The following is a 16,392-nucleotide window of genomic DNA, read 5'->3' as shown; positions in this document are numbered from 1 at the left end:
GGAGGTCACACCATGTAGGATGATTCAAAAGTGGACCCAGATGGGGAGAAGGTTAATCTGACTTTGCATTCTTTTTCTTTTTCTTTTCTTTTCTTTTTTTTCATCGAATTTATTGGTACTTTTTAGGTATACAGTACAGTTACAGTCATCATTGGGATCTTGTACCTTTGCATGACAAGTCTTGGTTCTCATTTTTTCCCCATACACTGCCCTCCCTTCATCCCCTCCTCCCTTCCCTATTTACAAAAACCTTATTTACATTTTTTCTTTTGCTCAGATTTTTTTCTTTTCCCTTATTTCCTGCATTATTTTTTTTTTTTTTTTAAAACGGCACTCATATTACTGCTCTTGTGGATCATGGCAATAAATTTTGTACCCTGCCCCTGTGAGAAGCAGGAAAAAAAAAATCCCAAAAAGGAAAGCAAATATCTGTGCATTTTTTCAGGAAAGTAATTTTCAGGGAACATAAAGACTAAAGCAACTTCAGAGATTAGAGGCCTCATTTGTGCCTTCCTTCCATTACAGTTTTTTGTTCGTTTGTTTTTGTTTTGTAGTAATATCTAATCTTTTCCTAAGTGTGTTCTAGGAACTCTCTTTGAAAATAATTAGAAAAATAAATCTGCTGAAATTTAGAAATATTTTTTTTTTTGTCCTCAAATACTGTTGATGTCTCACCGAGTTATATTTTGAGCAATATATACACTTTGGAAATGTTAACCAGAAGAATGATTTTTTATATATCTTAATGATCCTGATTCATCATTTAAAAATATGCATGTGAGCTGGGGATGTAGTCCGCCAGTAGCAGGATTATATAGTGTGTTTAAGGCCATGGGTTCAATTTCTAGAACTGTAAAAAAAAAACAAAAAGTGAATTCTGTTAGAGCAGAAATATGTGTATCTTTGTATATTTGTTAAGAATTTATTGAAAATCGTTAAATTTCAAAATTTTAAATTCTTTAAATTTTTAAATAAAGGTTTGCCTATTCTCTGCATATTCAGTTCTCCAAGGCAATTTATTTCCTGATAAGAACAATTAACAAGCATTACTGCTTAAGTGGAAAAAAGTTGAGGTAAACTTTTGAATTTATAGTATTCTTATATTGCTTTTCATCCTTTTTCTTCTTTTCAGTTACCTGATTGGATCAAGATTGGAGATCTGAATGACAAAAGTTGTCATCTTTTTGTAAACCTTCAATCAAAAGGCTTACAAGGGGGAGGTATAATATTTTTACCAGGGGGAGGTGCAATATTTTTGCCAGGGGTAGATGCCATAATTAGTTGCATGAAGATTTATTTTTAACCTAGAAGTAGAGAGTAGAATGATGGTTACAAGGGGATGCCAAGAGGGAAAAACAGGGAGGTGTTGATTGAAGGGTACAAATTTTAGTTATACAAAGTAATACAATATGGAGATCTAGTATATTAGAGTATAGTGTCTGATTATGATTATGATTATCAGTACTGCATATTTGTTTTAGTTACTTTTCTTATTGCTGGGATGAGATACCTGACACTTATAAGTTAAAGGAGGAAAGGTTTATTTCAGCCCAGTTTGTAGAGGTTTTAGATTATAGTCGGCTGGATTTGAGGCCAGATGACAAAGGGGCATGGCAGAGGAGAAACAGTCCATGGCATGGCAGGCATGAAGCAGTGAGCCTTCCTTCTTCTTCCCCTTTTTATTCCATCCAGGCTACAGGCCTATTGGTTGGTGCCACTCACTCCTAGGGTGGGTCTTCCCTCTTCAGTATATCTGTCATCCACTCAGAACTATGCTAAATCCATCAATGAACTAATCCAGTATCATACATCCATGATTCAGCCACTCTCAAAAGCCCCACCTATGAACACATGAGGCTTTGAAGGGAAATCTACATATAAAGCTATAACAATACTTACACATTTGCTGAGAAGGTAGATATTAAGTTAAGTGCCTGTCCATAAAAGGTAAAAGGAGAAACAAAGATAAGTGGGAGGAAATTTTGAAGGTGACAGATAAGATGGCATTGATGGTAGTTATATGTTGATGGTTTCGCAGGAATACACTTATTTCCAAAATCTTTGAGCTATATTTGTTAAGTATCTGTAGCCATTTGTGTGTTAGTTATGCCTGAATAAAAATGTTTAAAAGTGATTGTTTTGAAAGTGAAGTGAAAGCATAGAATGATGGGCTGCAATGAAGGAGTATCAGAGTCAGAGGAAAACAGGATAGATGGAGCTAGGTGAGTGCTGAGTGGGAAGTCTATGGAAATAGTCTTATTTAGCCTTGGTCTTGTTAATAGCACTCAAATTATGCAAACTAATTTACACAGATGCATCCATATACAGAAATTCAAAATGTCCAAGATTCAAAACTTTTGAGATTGCACATGTGATGCCACTTAATGGAAAATCTCATACCTGAAATTCACACAGTTTGTAGTCAAAACACTAAAAAATGTATAAAATTACCTTCACATGATACGTATTAAAGTGTGTAAGAAGTGTAAGTGAATTTTATGTTTAGACTTGGCTCTCATTTCCAAGATATTTCATGAAGTCTATACAAATATTCTAGAATCTGAAATCTGAAGCTATTGTCTCAGAAACACTTCTGGCCCCTTATCTAGTGGATAGTGATAACTCGGCTTATTTTGATATTTTTTAATTTTTAAAAACAAATTACTTATGTGTAGATTTAAAAATTTTTGTGCCTCTGGAGAATTACTTCCCTCTTCCTCTTTCTCCCTATACCTTTTGTCCCTTATCTAAAGGTAATCTGGTCAATATCTAGTGTACACAAGGCTTAGGGGTACTTATACTACATACATTTTGAGACTGTGACTGCTGAATTTCTTATCCATCAGACAGGCACCACTGGCTCAGTGTTTATCAGCAAAGCTCCACAAACTAGCCCCATTTACTTAATTTGCTTTGGAAAATAACTCTTCCACTCCTCCCATCAAGTGTTCTTTGTTTGTAAAGTCATCTTTTGTGATAGTATAGCTTTAGAAATATTTTTGAAACCTAGTTGGTAGTTCATTTAAAAGTCTTGATATTTGACTAAATTGAATCTGTTTTTCTCTCTAGTAAATTGCTCAATGAGGTAGATTTTTGTACCGGGTTTCTACAGGGAGATATGTGAAACCTTGACTTGTATAGTTATACTGTGGAAGAGCCAAATCACACATAGGACATATTTTTTTTCTGAATCATTTAAAATATGTTCTGTATTTCAGGTCGATTTGGACAAACGACTCCACCACTTGTTGATTTTCTCAAGGACATTTTAAGAAGGTATCCTGAAGGAGGACAGATTCTTAAGGTAGGGTATTTGTTGTGTTTGTGTGTTATTTACTTCAATGAAAATAAGACAAAATGAAATTCCTTACAAGTGTTCTTAGTGTTTAAATTTTTAAGATTTTGTCTAAATCTGAATGCTGGTGTTTCTGTACTTCCATGGCTGCAGTGCTTAGTTGGAAGGGTTGGGTTTGGAAATGCTGTCAGTGGGACATAGGAAGTTTCCAGGGAAGTGGAATACACTTAAGTTTCTGGGGGCTGTCATTAAGCACAGTGGCCCCAGGCACTGCTGTGTAGAACATTGGTAGGGGCATCACTCACCAAATGAACAAAGAGACAGACACAGAGTCCATAGTGGAGGTCAGGAACACATGCTTTTTTGGTCCTGGATTTAGAAGTTTGCTTTCTTGAGACTGTCTGTTCAATAGGATAATTGCTGTAATTATTTATTTCTCTCTATGATACATACTTATAGTTTGAATATACTCATAAAAACAAAAACTGAACAATCTGTCATTAAGGAAAATAGAGGAAGATATTTGTTATTTATCTTTAGTATCTTGGCCTTCATTTCTTTTCTGGTTAAGATGGCAAAGGGCTGTATAACCCACATAGCGGTGCTTGGGTAGGCACTGAGGGAGTGCTGTGTTGTCTTCTAGAGTGACTCATGAGAGATGCTGGAGCAGTTTTAGTTCATTTTCAAAATGGGTACCATTGGTTCACAGAAGGGGGCATTGAAAGTTATTCTCCTGTTCTGTTGGGGAAACGAAGATGATAAAAGGATGGCTATGTGGCTGTTGTGAGAGTAACGTAAGTGGACACAGTAAAGTCAGCATGAAAATTTAGTTGGTAGTTGCAGGGGCAGTGTCTCCTTAATGCAGAAACAGGTGAGTGGGCTCTTGGCTGGGAACTGAAGCAGCAGCATTTCAAGCAGTGTCTGTGGTGGGAGCTGATACAGCTCTGCTTGCGTGTATTTGTAGTATAGCCAGCTCAATCAAATCTTTGTTCCTTGAATATTTCAGTGCTAGATTTAATAGAAATCTTAGAAATCACCTGTATCTCAACTATCACCTTTTGTGTTTGCTAAAATGTGTCCAGATATTTTAGTGGCTTCATTAAGAACAAATGCAAAATTTCTAGCTGTTGCTTCTCAGAATCAATTTGAAAGTGGTTCCCTAAGGATGATAGCTTGAGGGGGAAAGCTTTCTTTTTTTTTGTTACAACTTGTGATTTATAGTTGGAGCCTGGAACTTAATATTTTATCTTCAACTTTTTCCATGTTTACTTCCTAAAATATGCGTAAATCATAGATATTTGAATAAAGACAAGATATAACCTTCAAAGTGTTATAACTTTATGACTGTTTTGTAATTTAACATTCTATTTTTTTACCTATTTAGTTCTTATTTTCATCTTTATACTGTTCTATCCTAATGTAAATAAGTTGCTCCTTCCTAGGGATCTGTTAGACTGGACAGAGTAAGGATGTGGCTTTAAAAATTGAAAAACATTTCAGAAATCTACAGTTGTATAAATAGGAATTCACAGCTGATAAGGAGGCAGTAGCAGGGTGTGGTTCAAATATTCTCCTTGGGTTGCACAGCTGGTGGGCAGCACACCCTAGCCCTTTGGAATGCACTTGCTGAACTGCAATCCTGATCTCAAACCTGGCTTTTTCCTTCTATGTTCCTCCCTTTGTCCCCTTTTAGTTGTTGGATTTTTTTTTTGTAGACAAAATGCTGCCATGGTACCTTTCCTGTAGGTACTGCTGTAGTATCAATAGAGGTACTCAGAGTTCTGGGGAGATTAGGAGTTACTTCTCCCCAAAGCCAGGAGTTTATGAGTTTAGTCATGTAGGGCAATTCATTGTGCTTCTAATGACTCCTCCATTTAAAATATAAGCCTTTGATTTGGTTTAGTCTATGTCAGAAGTCACTCAGGAAATTATCATCTGTTGATTTTTCCTTACTTTAGATAAGATGTGAGGAATAAGAAAAGGATAATATCTGTGGAGTTCAGTTCAAGATTTGATGAATATGGGCTTGGCTCTAGGACTTTGATGGTGAATCTGTGCCACATCAGGCTGTTTGCATCACTGAAAGCTCGGAAAGGTTTGCCGTCATAGCTTTAAGGAATGAATCTTATTTCTGTTTCCAGCTTTCTTCTAGTTGACCAGAGCCCAGCATATTTTGATAAGTGTCCAGAAGTGATTAGGGTTTTGGAATTGGAAATTTTGAGACTTCTGATGAGTGTAAATCTTGTATTTTGTCCTTTCATTTTTACATTCCATCCTTTCGTGCACCATGCACCAAACTAATAACACTACTCTATTCCTCATGAAAGGACCAAATTGGCCCTAAACATCATGATGCTTTCTGCTTAGTGCAGGAGAAAGACATGTTTGTGTCAGACCTGAAGAAAATATCGTATTGAGGAGTACATACAGATGGATATTGTTTGGGTTTTTTTTTACTAAGAGAAGGTAAGTTTGGCAAGCAAATACTAACTGAAGATATATATTTGGAAATTGCTCAAGCATGGAATATTTTTCCACAGAGAACAATGTACAATTTTTGGGAATAATTTTTTTTGAACAAGAGAGTTAGGCAGATTGTAAACAAGAGAAAGAGTTTTAAATGGTCCTAAGATTTGTGTTTAGTGGTTGGTAGTGAGGTAGACGAATTTCAGGTACATAAAATTGAGGATGTTTCAACCACACTTTCACCTGTGTGAAAGTAACCTCACCAGAGCTTAAAGATAATGATGGATACAGGGGTTTTATTTATTTAAATATATTTACTTTTAAAATATTTTAAGTAAATAACAAGATGGGAAATAGATTGCTGTATTATTAAATATGTTATTTTTGGTGTATTTAATGATTAGGAATTAATTCAGAATGCAGAAGATGCTGGGGCTACAGAAGTTAAATTTCTATATGATGAAACCCAATATGGAACAGAGACACTTTGGTCGAAAGATATGGCGCAATATCAGGGTAAGTATAAATAGGAGATACTTTTATATACGGATAGGTGATTTTAAATAATTTACAATGCTTCATTTAATGAAAAACCTCATTATCATTTGTATTTCATTCTTGGCATGTTTAGTTCTACTTCTCTGGGTGTTTTTCTTTACTTTTGGAGGGAAGATGTTACCAGTTGGTATTTGGAGGGAACAAATAAAAATCTCAAAACAAAATAACAAGCAATACAATTACAACAGCCTCTTATTCTATTCAGTCAACTTGTATTTTATATCATCAGTTACAAAGGGACACCGTTCCATATAAATAATACTTTCTTGCCTTTGCAAAGAAATTGTAAGAGGCTTTGTTTTTGTGTGCTAATTTTTGCTGTAGGCTACCTGTATGCTAACATGTGAGGAAAGATAGAAGGCAAGAAGGAAACAAGGAAATGAAAGTAGAAATAATAAGAGAACCAGTAGGCTCCTGATAACTCAGTTGTTCTTTATGAAGTGTTGCACTGAATGCCCATAACTTTTAATGAAGATCTGAGGTTGATAGGATGATTTTAGAAGACTGTATGTCTTGGGAAGATACTGAGCAAAGTAAGAGTAGGTTCAGGTCCCTGGGCAAATTTTCAGAGAGATGCAAGTCATATAGTTTTAAAAAGGTGCTTTGTGATCTAAGAGGGTGTTCATTATTATTAAATGTTAGCATTTACTGTAGTTATTACAGGCATTTTTAGATGAGATTTGTGATTTGAAAGCTATACTTTATTCCATAAGAAGAAATGTGTGAGAAGTGGTAACATCAGGTAGCTTGCTTTTGGATCCTAACTCCTGCTACCTTGCCAAATCCAGGTTGGTCATTTCAGAAGTCATATCATTTTATAATGAGAAAAGTAGCTTATAAGGTTGCTTGGCTCCAAGTCTATGATTTGTGAAAAGTGATCTAATTTGGATTCAGGAGAGTTCTGTTTAAGTCTTGGCCCTACACAGAGCTATCAAAATGTGGGACTCTCTAGGGTCTGTTGTGCCTGGTGGTACCTCTGACCCTTGTGTTCACTCCTGCTCATCTGTAAAGGGTATAAAGGCAAAGCCTATCTCTGGCAATTTTGAGGATTAAATGAAGTTACAAATGTGATGATACTTCTGATGTCCTGGTTTTGTTATGTACTTACTGAGGAAACTTAAAGATGAGAGTACAAAGAGAGCCTAGGAGTATTTTGCTTCCAAATTCTTCTGAATGTCTAGGAGTATTTGCATTCAGTCCTGCCTTCACCTTATTAAACAATATTTAAAACAAGATTATTTAGCTGAGTTTGTGTGTATTTAGAGATAGGCTCTTGAAAAATAATGTTGAATTAGCCAATTTAAAATAAAAATGGATATATAAAACTAGGTGGCCATGGTCTTTAGCTGTACTTCATAGATATTGATCAAGGGTCCCCAATACTCTTGCTTATTTGAGAATGTCCTTTTTTCTGCATTCAGATATGAATGGTCATCTTTTTGAGTGACAGTTTTCTTTCTCTTTACTGACACTCAGTGTTGCACATGAGAATTCTTCGTGCCCAACTTGCTTTTGTTTCTTTTTGTATAAAGAGATAAGAGGCTCAAATGGTCACATCAGATTCACAAGAGTAAGGTCTTTAGCAAGGATTTCAAGCATGTGGTTAAGGCACACAGGTGAAGGAGCGTGGAGAAGTCTGAGACCCTTGGCACCTTCCCCTAGGTCCTTTAGTACCGTATGAGGATGTACTTTCGTCTGGGGCTAGCCAAAGTAGTCTGGGTGATACATGTGCCACTGCTTCCACACAGGAAGCTACTTCAGTCATAAAACACTTTATCTTTGTGAAAGTTACATAGCTTGTGAGGGAACATGCCTCATAAATGTATAAATTCTGGAGTTAGTATTAGCAATACACAACCTTCTGAAGGTATGTAAGGTATCTGAAAGTATCTAAGGACTCCCCTGCTAGTAAACACTAGGAGTGTGTTTGCCCAGAGATCAGCATGTTTATAAGGAAGCTGACCGAGACATCTTTCTTTAGTATTCCTTAGGTAAAGGGAGGAAGTGGAATATCAACCTCCATTAGCCCTTTTATTACCAGACATACCTTTTGTTTTTCCCTCAGTATTTTTATTCCTTTCATATGACATTTTCAGAGCCGTGAGCACCTCTTAATCAGGATAGATGGTGGACGTTTAAACATTTACATCAGTATTGGAGGCAGAGGGAGATCCAGTGAGTTTCCAGGTTGATTGAGGCAGAGGCAAGATATGAAACTTCTTTCCTAATTCCAGCATAAGTATGAACCGAATTGTATCAATATTAAAAACAATGAATGATAACTGGGCTCTCCCTGCTAGATGCAGAGACTCTTTGAGAAGTGGTGTGTTTGGCTGACTACTCACTAGTTCTCCTTACTGTTGGGGCCTTGTCTTTGTGTGTCTTTGTCTGGTTTTGGCCTTAAACAGCCAGGGTGTTAGGAAGTTCCAGTTCCCAGAGTCTTGGGTAGCTCTATTTACACCTTTGTTGATCCTTTCAGCAGATACATCTGAAAATCAGAGTGAGTGAGAATATGAGGGGGAATTTTTTATATGCTCTACTTTTTAATTTGAATTTGTCAGAAAACATTTGTTAACAAATGTTTTAAATAAGCAGTGAAGTAGTAGAGAGTTGGCTGCCAGTTCTCCTGTTGATATTGGGAGGGGAGGGGAGTCTTCTTTTGGACTGAAAGTCTGCAGCATTCCAGACAGAACCATTTGTCGCTTGCTAGATGGCTTTTAAAACACCTATTACCTGTTGGGTAATAGGATATTTATTTTATTACTATATCTGTAATATTATTATAAATTTCATTTACATATTACATTAAGGGTGATAGCCTTATATTAAGGACTGACAGTATCATATACTAACACTGTTTAAAATAGTATTATCTGATATTTGTAGGTAATTCTGGGTACTGTGCTGACCTCCTTATTTGTATTGTCTCATCAGATCCTCAGTACTCCTTTGTGGATAGATACTTACTGTTCTTATCCTTGGTGGATAGATGAGGAAACCAAGCCCTGTGTCTGCTGTTGGTAATGGTCAAATTGGTGACTCTAGACTCACCTGACTCCAGTGTCCTTTCTTACCACTCGGTACTTGTCATCAAAATAGCCTTTTCAGACTTGACTCATTTCATATCCTGACTTTGGCTGTTTTAGATAACAGTCACATCATTTTTGTAAAACAGACGACGCCAGCATCCCCATATCTGGGCTTGAAGTTAAAGGAACATGAGGAGGACCTTCTGGTGGTGCTGGGAATCCGCATTTAGTTCATTTGCATGGTGCTTATACTTGTTTATTCACTTGATAGGAATCTACCCAGCTGTACATGTTTTGTATAGTTTAGACTTAAGCAGCTTTTTAAAGGGAAAACATTGATCATCTTTAAAGTTGGATGAGTTAATATTGTTGAATATGTTAGGGCTTCTGAATATAGGTCTTAAAATAGAGTTCCAAAAATATTTGTGCATAATTATAAATATAATTTTTAAAAGAAACTAGTTAGGAAATGCTGTATAATTTTAGGATACTTATATAAGCAGTTGTCACATGTATGACTTTTAAAATTATTCAAATAATGCATTGCATAGAAAATAAAAACAAAAATCATAAAAGCAAATCTCTGGCAGGTGATTATTATCATTATTAATTCAACATTAAAATTATTTTTCACTCCATGAGATAATACTTTAATAAAGTTTCACTAGTAACTGGTCTTTTTAATGTATTTTCAAGTAATTCCTTCTTCCAAAAATATGCTATCTGGAACAGTTTTCACAGAATGTAGTGTACTGTGATTAATTTTGTTTTTTGCCCTATGTTTTGGGTGTCTGTGTTCCTTAATACCCTTACTTTTTCCTGTCTGCATTTTCAGCCAGCAATGAATGTAGCTCTTTGTCTGCTCATTTTTGTCATTTATCTGTTTTAATTTTCATTGTGAAAATAGTTTGAATCGTTACATAAAATGGATTCATAGCATTCATTTCTATCTAAATCCGTGCTTGTGCGCTTTCACCAGGGGCTGCTCTCTATGTGTACAACAATGCAGTGTTCACCCCGGAGGACTGGCATGGCATTCAGGAAATAGCACGAAGCAGGAAAAAAGATGACCCCTTGAAGGTTGGAAGATTTGGAATTGGGTTTAATTCTGTCTACCACATAACAGGTATAGTTTTTGGCTTTTTAGGCTTGATAATGGAAAAATGTTAGCCTGTATTCTGTAATTTATTTGGTTATCTTCAGAGATGAAATTATTTTAAAGGCATTTTCCCCACATTCTGCTCCGGCCAGAAGTATGTCAAGTAAATATCAGAGTGTGTTGAATTTTCTAAACTTACTGTGGTAACATACCAAAGTTTGCTTCATTTATGTGATGCTGAAAGTTGAAATTATGAGCCAGGGGAATTGGTATCATTTGTCATTTGATGTGAGATATAAAATGTAGCTGTGAAAAGCAGAAGATTATTCCTATTGGAAAAATTGTCACACTAAATCTTTAGGAATCAAACTGATTCTTACAGATTTTCTTGGACCTATGCTATTCTTAAATATCAGATGTTTAAAGAGAAAAGTGTAATATTTCTTTTTTTTTCTTTTTATTGAGTTTATTGGTACAATCTAGGTATACAATATAGTTACATTCATTATTGGGATCCTGTACCTTTACATAATAGGTCTTGATTCTCATTTTTTCCCTTGTCCCTGCCCTCCCTTCACCCCCTCCTCCCCTCCCCATTTGCAAACACTTTATTTCCATTTTTTCAATTTCTCATATTATTTTCCTCTCCCTTATTACCTTTCCCCCACCATTTCCACTTTCCCTACACCTTTAGCCCTTTACTTCCTATTTCACATTATTAATTATCTCATTAGGATCCTGTGTACTATTATAGTTTTTCACACCAAAGAAACTATTCAGTATTTCAGTTAAAGAAATCTCTGTATGAACATTAAAAATAGGGAATCCTAAAATAAAACTAAAAAGGAAAGTAAAAGAGAAAAGGCAATGATGTAAGATTAAAATAATCCTTAATTCTGAAGATGAAAATGGTCCCTTAACATATTGAAATTGCTTCTTGCTGTTGTAGTCTTATCTTATTCTTTTTTTTCATTATTTAGAGAATACTTTATTAGTTTCTGTAATCAAACCCACGTAGATATGACCTTACATATTTAATACAGTGAGTTACCCCTGTACAAATGGAAAAAAAAATTAAAAAATTAACATTTCTAGACCAATATGGCTGTCCATTTCTGTACAGTGCCAACTCAACACAGTAAATTGGAATAACTTTTTCCAAAGTTGACAGCACCGTTAAAGTTTCTGAAAATTCATATTATATATATGTATATATATATTTATATTTATATAAAAAAGACCAATAATATCAGTATGTTATGCATCAATAGCAGCAGCAGGTTTTCCAGGTTCTGCAGTCATCTGAACAAAATTATAGACATTCAGCACATTGCATTAAAAAAAAAACAAAGAAAAGAATAATATCCAGAAAACAGCAAAGTTCTGTTGCTGTTGTGGTCCCTGGCATCATTTTTTTTATTAGCATATTAATCATCATCTGGAAAGAGAACATTCTAGAGTAATATCATTAAATATAGCTCTGATAAAGCACGATCACTACTATGTATCATAAAGCAGGTACAAAATATTTTATATTCACAGAGGTATGATATAGCACCATCCTACATCAATAATACTAGAATCAGTTTTGGTTTGAAATTTGCTTTGTCTGCAAATAAGATTGCTGAATCTGCTTTTTTCTGGGCTCCTGTTCCATGGAGAATTGTTTTCCATCCTTTCACTTTCAGTCTATGGGCTTCTTTTTGCACTAGGTGTGTTTCTTGTATACAACATATTGTTGAATTTTGCTTCTTATTCCGTTTTGCCAGTCTGTTTCTCTTGATTGGTGAGTTGAGGCCATTGACATTGACAGTTCTAGCTGTTATGTACTGACTTATTATTGACATGTTATTGGCCTTTTGTTGACTCTTTTTACCTTTTCACCTTCTCCTTTTAGTTTCTTGCCTTGCCTATTTGATTTGCTCTGTTGGGCCTCATGTTGTTGCCTTCATTGTCTTTTTCTAGGATCTTGTTTAGAATTCCTTGTAGTGCTGGTTTGGTATTCATGTAGTTTCTCAGGTGTTCTTTATCGTGGATGTGTCTTATTTCCCCATCCCTTTTGAAAGAGAGTTTTGCAGGATACATCAGTCTAGGTTGGAGGTTGTTCTCTTTTAATACTTGAAATATCTCATTCCAGGCTCTCCTTGCCCTAAGGGTTTGTGTTGAAAAGTCTGCTGTGATTCTGATAGGCTTTCCTTTGTATGTGATTTGTTTCTTTTCTCTTACTGCTTGTAGTATTTTGTTCTTCTGTTGGGTTTCTGGGATCTTGATTATTATATGTCTAGGTGTAGATTTTTTTTTGATTGTAGCTAGTTGGGGTCCTATATGCCTCAGTTATCTGAATGTCAAATTCTTCCCCTCTGTTTGGGAAGTTTTCTGCCATTAATTCTGTGAACAGCTTTTTTAAGTCATTTGTATTTTCTCCTGCTACTTCATGGATTCCTATCAGTCTTATGTTATTCTTTGCTTCGTCTAGGAGTTGTTGGATCGATTTCTCATGATCCCCTACTGTTTTTAAGAGACCTCTCTTTTCATGGTCACTGACTGCAATCTGTCTTCTATATCTGAGTGTCTGTCTTTGCATTCTTTTATTCTGTTGCGTACACTTTCAATGGAGTGTTTAATCTCCTGGATATTTGTTTGAATCTGTTTTATGGATTCCATTTCTTTCCTATGTTGGGAGTTTATGTTTTCCATTTCTTTCTTATGCTGGGCCTTCATGGCTTCTATCATGGTCCTGAGCTCATCAATTTTTTTTGTCAGTTTCTGCTCTAGAGTCTTGAATCACAACTTCCATTTTGCTCACTATCTCTGTGGTTATCTGGGAAATTATTTCTGTTTTGAATTTTTCTAGAGCCTGATTGATCTTTTTTGTTGCTTCCTGTGCTTTGAGTTCAGGGTGTCCTGGTGGTTCACTATTGGCCTTTTTGTCCTCATTTGCCCTACTGTTTGCCATTGGTGAACTGGAAGTCTGTCTTTGTGTCTTGCTTAAGTGTTTTCTCATTTTTATTTTTGTTGTCGGGCTGTCCTTGGATAGTTGCGCCCTAGCTTCTGGGTCTCTAAGGACCACAGACATTCTCATCTTCATAACATCAGAGAAAACAGCTCATCAAATCAACCACAATCCTTTATCCCAATTGATACAATCAGCGACACATTAAGATCAAGCACAACTTGGAAACTGACCACCTGTGGTAGTCACTAGTCTATCACCCTAAACCATTTGAATTAAACTGAAACCAAGAAGCAGTCCAGAACATGTCTGCAGTGAACAAACTTTTCAATATAGTATATTTACCATTTAATGGCTCAGACAGAGCTAGGACGCAAGACCCTTGATCTCATTTAGCTGATGGCTGAACCCCATGACACAGACTGACCTCGGGCTGCAAGGCCCAGATTGAGTTCCCCTACCTTCTGAATGGTTGAACTCCACACCGTTCTACTACAATTTTACCATGCCCTTTCTTTAAAGATGTTCAAAGTTGGGGACTCAGAAAAATACCCTTTATGACCACCTCTGCCTCTGCAGAGTGGGTTCAAAGACTGGCACAATCAGGAGGTCTGAGAGTGCACGTGGGGGGGTGGGGAAAGGGGAGTTATGGGGGTTCAGGGGTGCCCACGTGGCTACCTTCCTGATGCTGGAGCGATGGCAGCTCCAGGCGAGAGAGGGCATGGCTCTCCTTCCCAAGGTGGCAAGTGTAATATTTCATGGTGTTGAGTAACTGAGAAAATGATCTTTAAAGTGGTTCCAGTATCTGTACATTTTCTTCTTATATAAACATTCTACATTTTTAGACTTATATGTACTTTAAAAAATTACTTTGAAATCATGTTTGAATCTAGAATATGAAATTTCTATTTCATAGGTACACAGGAAATACTTGAATGTAAATATTCCTAAATGTAGACATCACTCCCAATATGTGAATGTTTTTTGAATCACAGTTTTTAATGCTTATAGTATTTGTGTGGTAAAAATTATTTTATGGAATTGGTTCTTTTTATGGTTCTGTTTGAAACTGTACAGAAGAAACTGAGCAGGTAGGGATATGGTAGTACCTGGAGGCACCATGTAATTTATCATTCAAACTGGGGTGTTTTTGATAGAAGAGAGTGGTATTCTCAGGCAGCTGGCCTAAATTGGGACTGCCTTGAACAAGTGGAAAGTAGGATCATCCTAATTATAGCTTAATTGTAGTAAACCTATTTGTATTTATAGTAACATTGATTTTTAGACAATTGTTGTATATTTAAGTTACATTAAATTATACATTCAAATGTATCTATTATACATGAATAGGAATATTCATATGTTCACTTTTTTGTGCGTTATCCTTCAATACTGCAACATGTCATTAATATGTAAATATTATGGAGCACAGATGTGACCTAAACAACTAGTAATGGGAGCATGAAGTTAGAGGCAGGCTAATTGCCCAGCATCTGGATTTCTGTGTGGTTTTGTGCTTGACATTTATGTGGAACATTAAGTGGAAGGCTATTCTCTACCCTGAGGATTTGAGAAAGTTGTAGTCATGCTTCTGCAGTGTTAGGAGTCTTCCTGGCCTGACTTCAGTCATGGGGTATGGTACTGTGTAGTTGGGCAGGGGCATGTGTGCCCTAGACCACAGTTTTGATGAATTCACCTAGGAAGTTGGTAGATATATTTGTTACTTAAAACACTCAAGAGCTCAAGAGTTGGTGATTGTGATAGTTGAACCTGCAATTGGCAGTCACAGATGTTAAGAGTTGACTTCCCTGTGATTATATCTTCCCTGAAACTTAGAGGATAAAGTTTGCTTGTGAGGCAAAATACAGCAGAATTGCCCTGGGGAAGTCCTGTTAGAGGCATTGTAGGTCAGAATTTCATTTCCATACCCTGATATAGCTCCTTTTTCTGCCAGTGTGTAAATATCACTGTCTTTGGTTGAGAAGCAGGTGAAGCAGGTGGTATCATTTCAGAGGTCATATTAGCCAAAACCCATACGTCATTAGGCCAGCTTGATGAGATGCCCAGCATGAGAAGCACTCCTGCCTGAGGTAGCCCCTTTTGTTCACTCCAGGGCCTGTGCAACTACCTGCATTGTGTTTCCCTCTTTTTGCAGTGTCTACAGTTTAATGTTTAATTTTGAGCAAACTCTTGTTTAATTTGTTGGGTTTCTCTGACTATGGGGGCCTAGTGTACATATCCAAATACTCTTTCCATCTGTTTGATGAATATTTGAAGATACAGCCTAGCTTTTCTAGTAATCATGGAAGGTTTCTATGTGTGCACTTATTATTGGATTGAATCTAAAGAGAAATTTTTATTAGGGCTGGGGATTTAGCTCAGTGGTGCCGTACCTGCCTTGCAAGTGCAAGGTCCTGAGTTTGATCAGTAGTACAAAAAGAATTATTTTTTATTAGCATATGTTTGCAATTCGTGCAGTTTGAGAGTGTTTGCATGCTCATATTACAACTTATTTTTTTTAATTCCTTCCCCCTTCTCTGTCCTTCTCCCCCTTCTTCATATTCCCTTGTCCCCTTTTCATACTTGTTGATATTATTTGCCTTAGCTCATGTTATGGCATGTAGTGTTTACATTACTTGGGGTTATTAGGTTCCTGTGCATGGCATATCTATTCTTCTTACTTCCCTTTCCCCTCCTCCTTCCTTACCTATTGCCTTTGTTCCTTTGGACCACTTCTCTATTGCAAGAGATCCATCCCCTGGTCCTTTTCTATTCATCCTGTATCACTTCTTTGTTTATACTTTGCCTTCCTCAAATGAGAAATACCATATGGTATTTAACCTTGTGTACCTGATTATTTCACTCAACATTATATCTTCCAGGTGCATCATTTTCTTACAAATGTCTCAAATTGGTCATTCTTTATAGCAGAGTAGTATTCTGTTATATATATAGATATCACATTTTTATTATCCAGTCATCTGTTGATGGA

General features: G+C 36.2%; 1 protein-coding gene across 2 annotated transcripts in view; it reads left to right on the top strand.

Moving 5' to 3' along the window:
• Positions 1-1,136: 1,136 nt before the first annotated feature.
• Sacs (sacsin molecular chaperone) overlaps positions 1,137-16,392 on the top strand; it is a 44,249-nt gene continuing 28,993 nt past the window's right edge. For both annotated transcript variants that reach the window (XM_010607483.2, XM_010607482.2), the window contains exons 1-4: positions 1,137-1,220; positions 3,219-3,304; positions 6,166-6,277; positions 10,328-10,474. In XM_010607483.2, the coding sequence (XP_010605785.1) occupies positions 6,262-6,277; positions 10,328-10,474 (163 nt within the window). In that variant the 5' untranslated portion in view covers positions 1,137-1,220; positions 3,219-3,304; positions 6,166-6,261. The remainder of the gene's footprint in view (positions 1,221-3,218; positions 3,305-6,165; positions 6,278-10,327; positions 10,475-16,392) is intronic.

The sequence above is a fragment of the Fukomys damarensis genome, unplaced genomic scaffold (assembly GCF_012274545.1).
Source record: "Fukomys damarensis isolate Sample0158 unplaced genomic scaffold, DMR_v1.0_HiC HiC_scaffold_38, whole genome shotgun sequence".
In the NCBI taxonomy this organism is placed as follows: domain Eukaryota; kingdom Metazoa; phylum Chordata; class Mammalia; order Rodentia; family Bathyergidae; genus Fukomys; species Fukomys damarensis.
The sequence above is the reverse complement of the archived record's forward strand: the minus strand, read 5'-3'. Positions and strand labels throughout refer to the sequence as shown.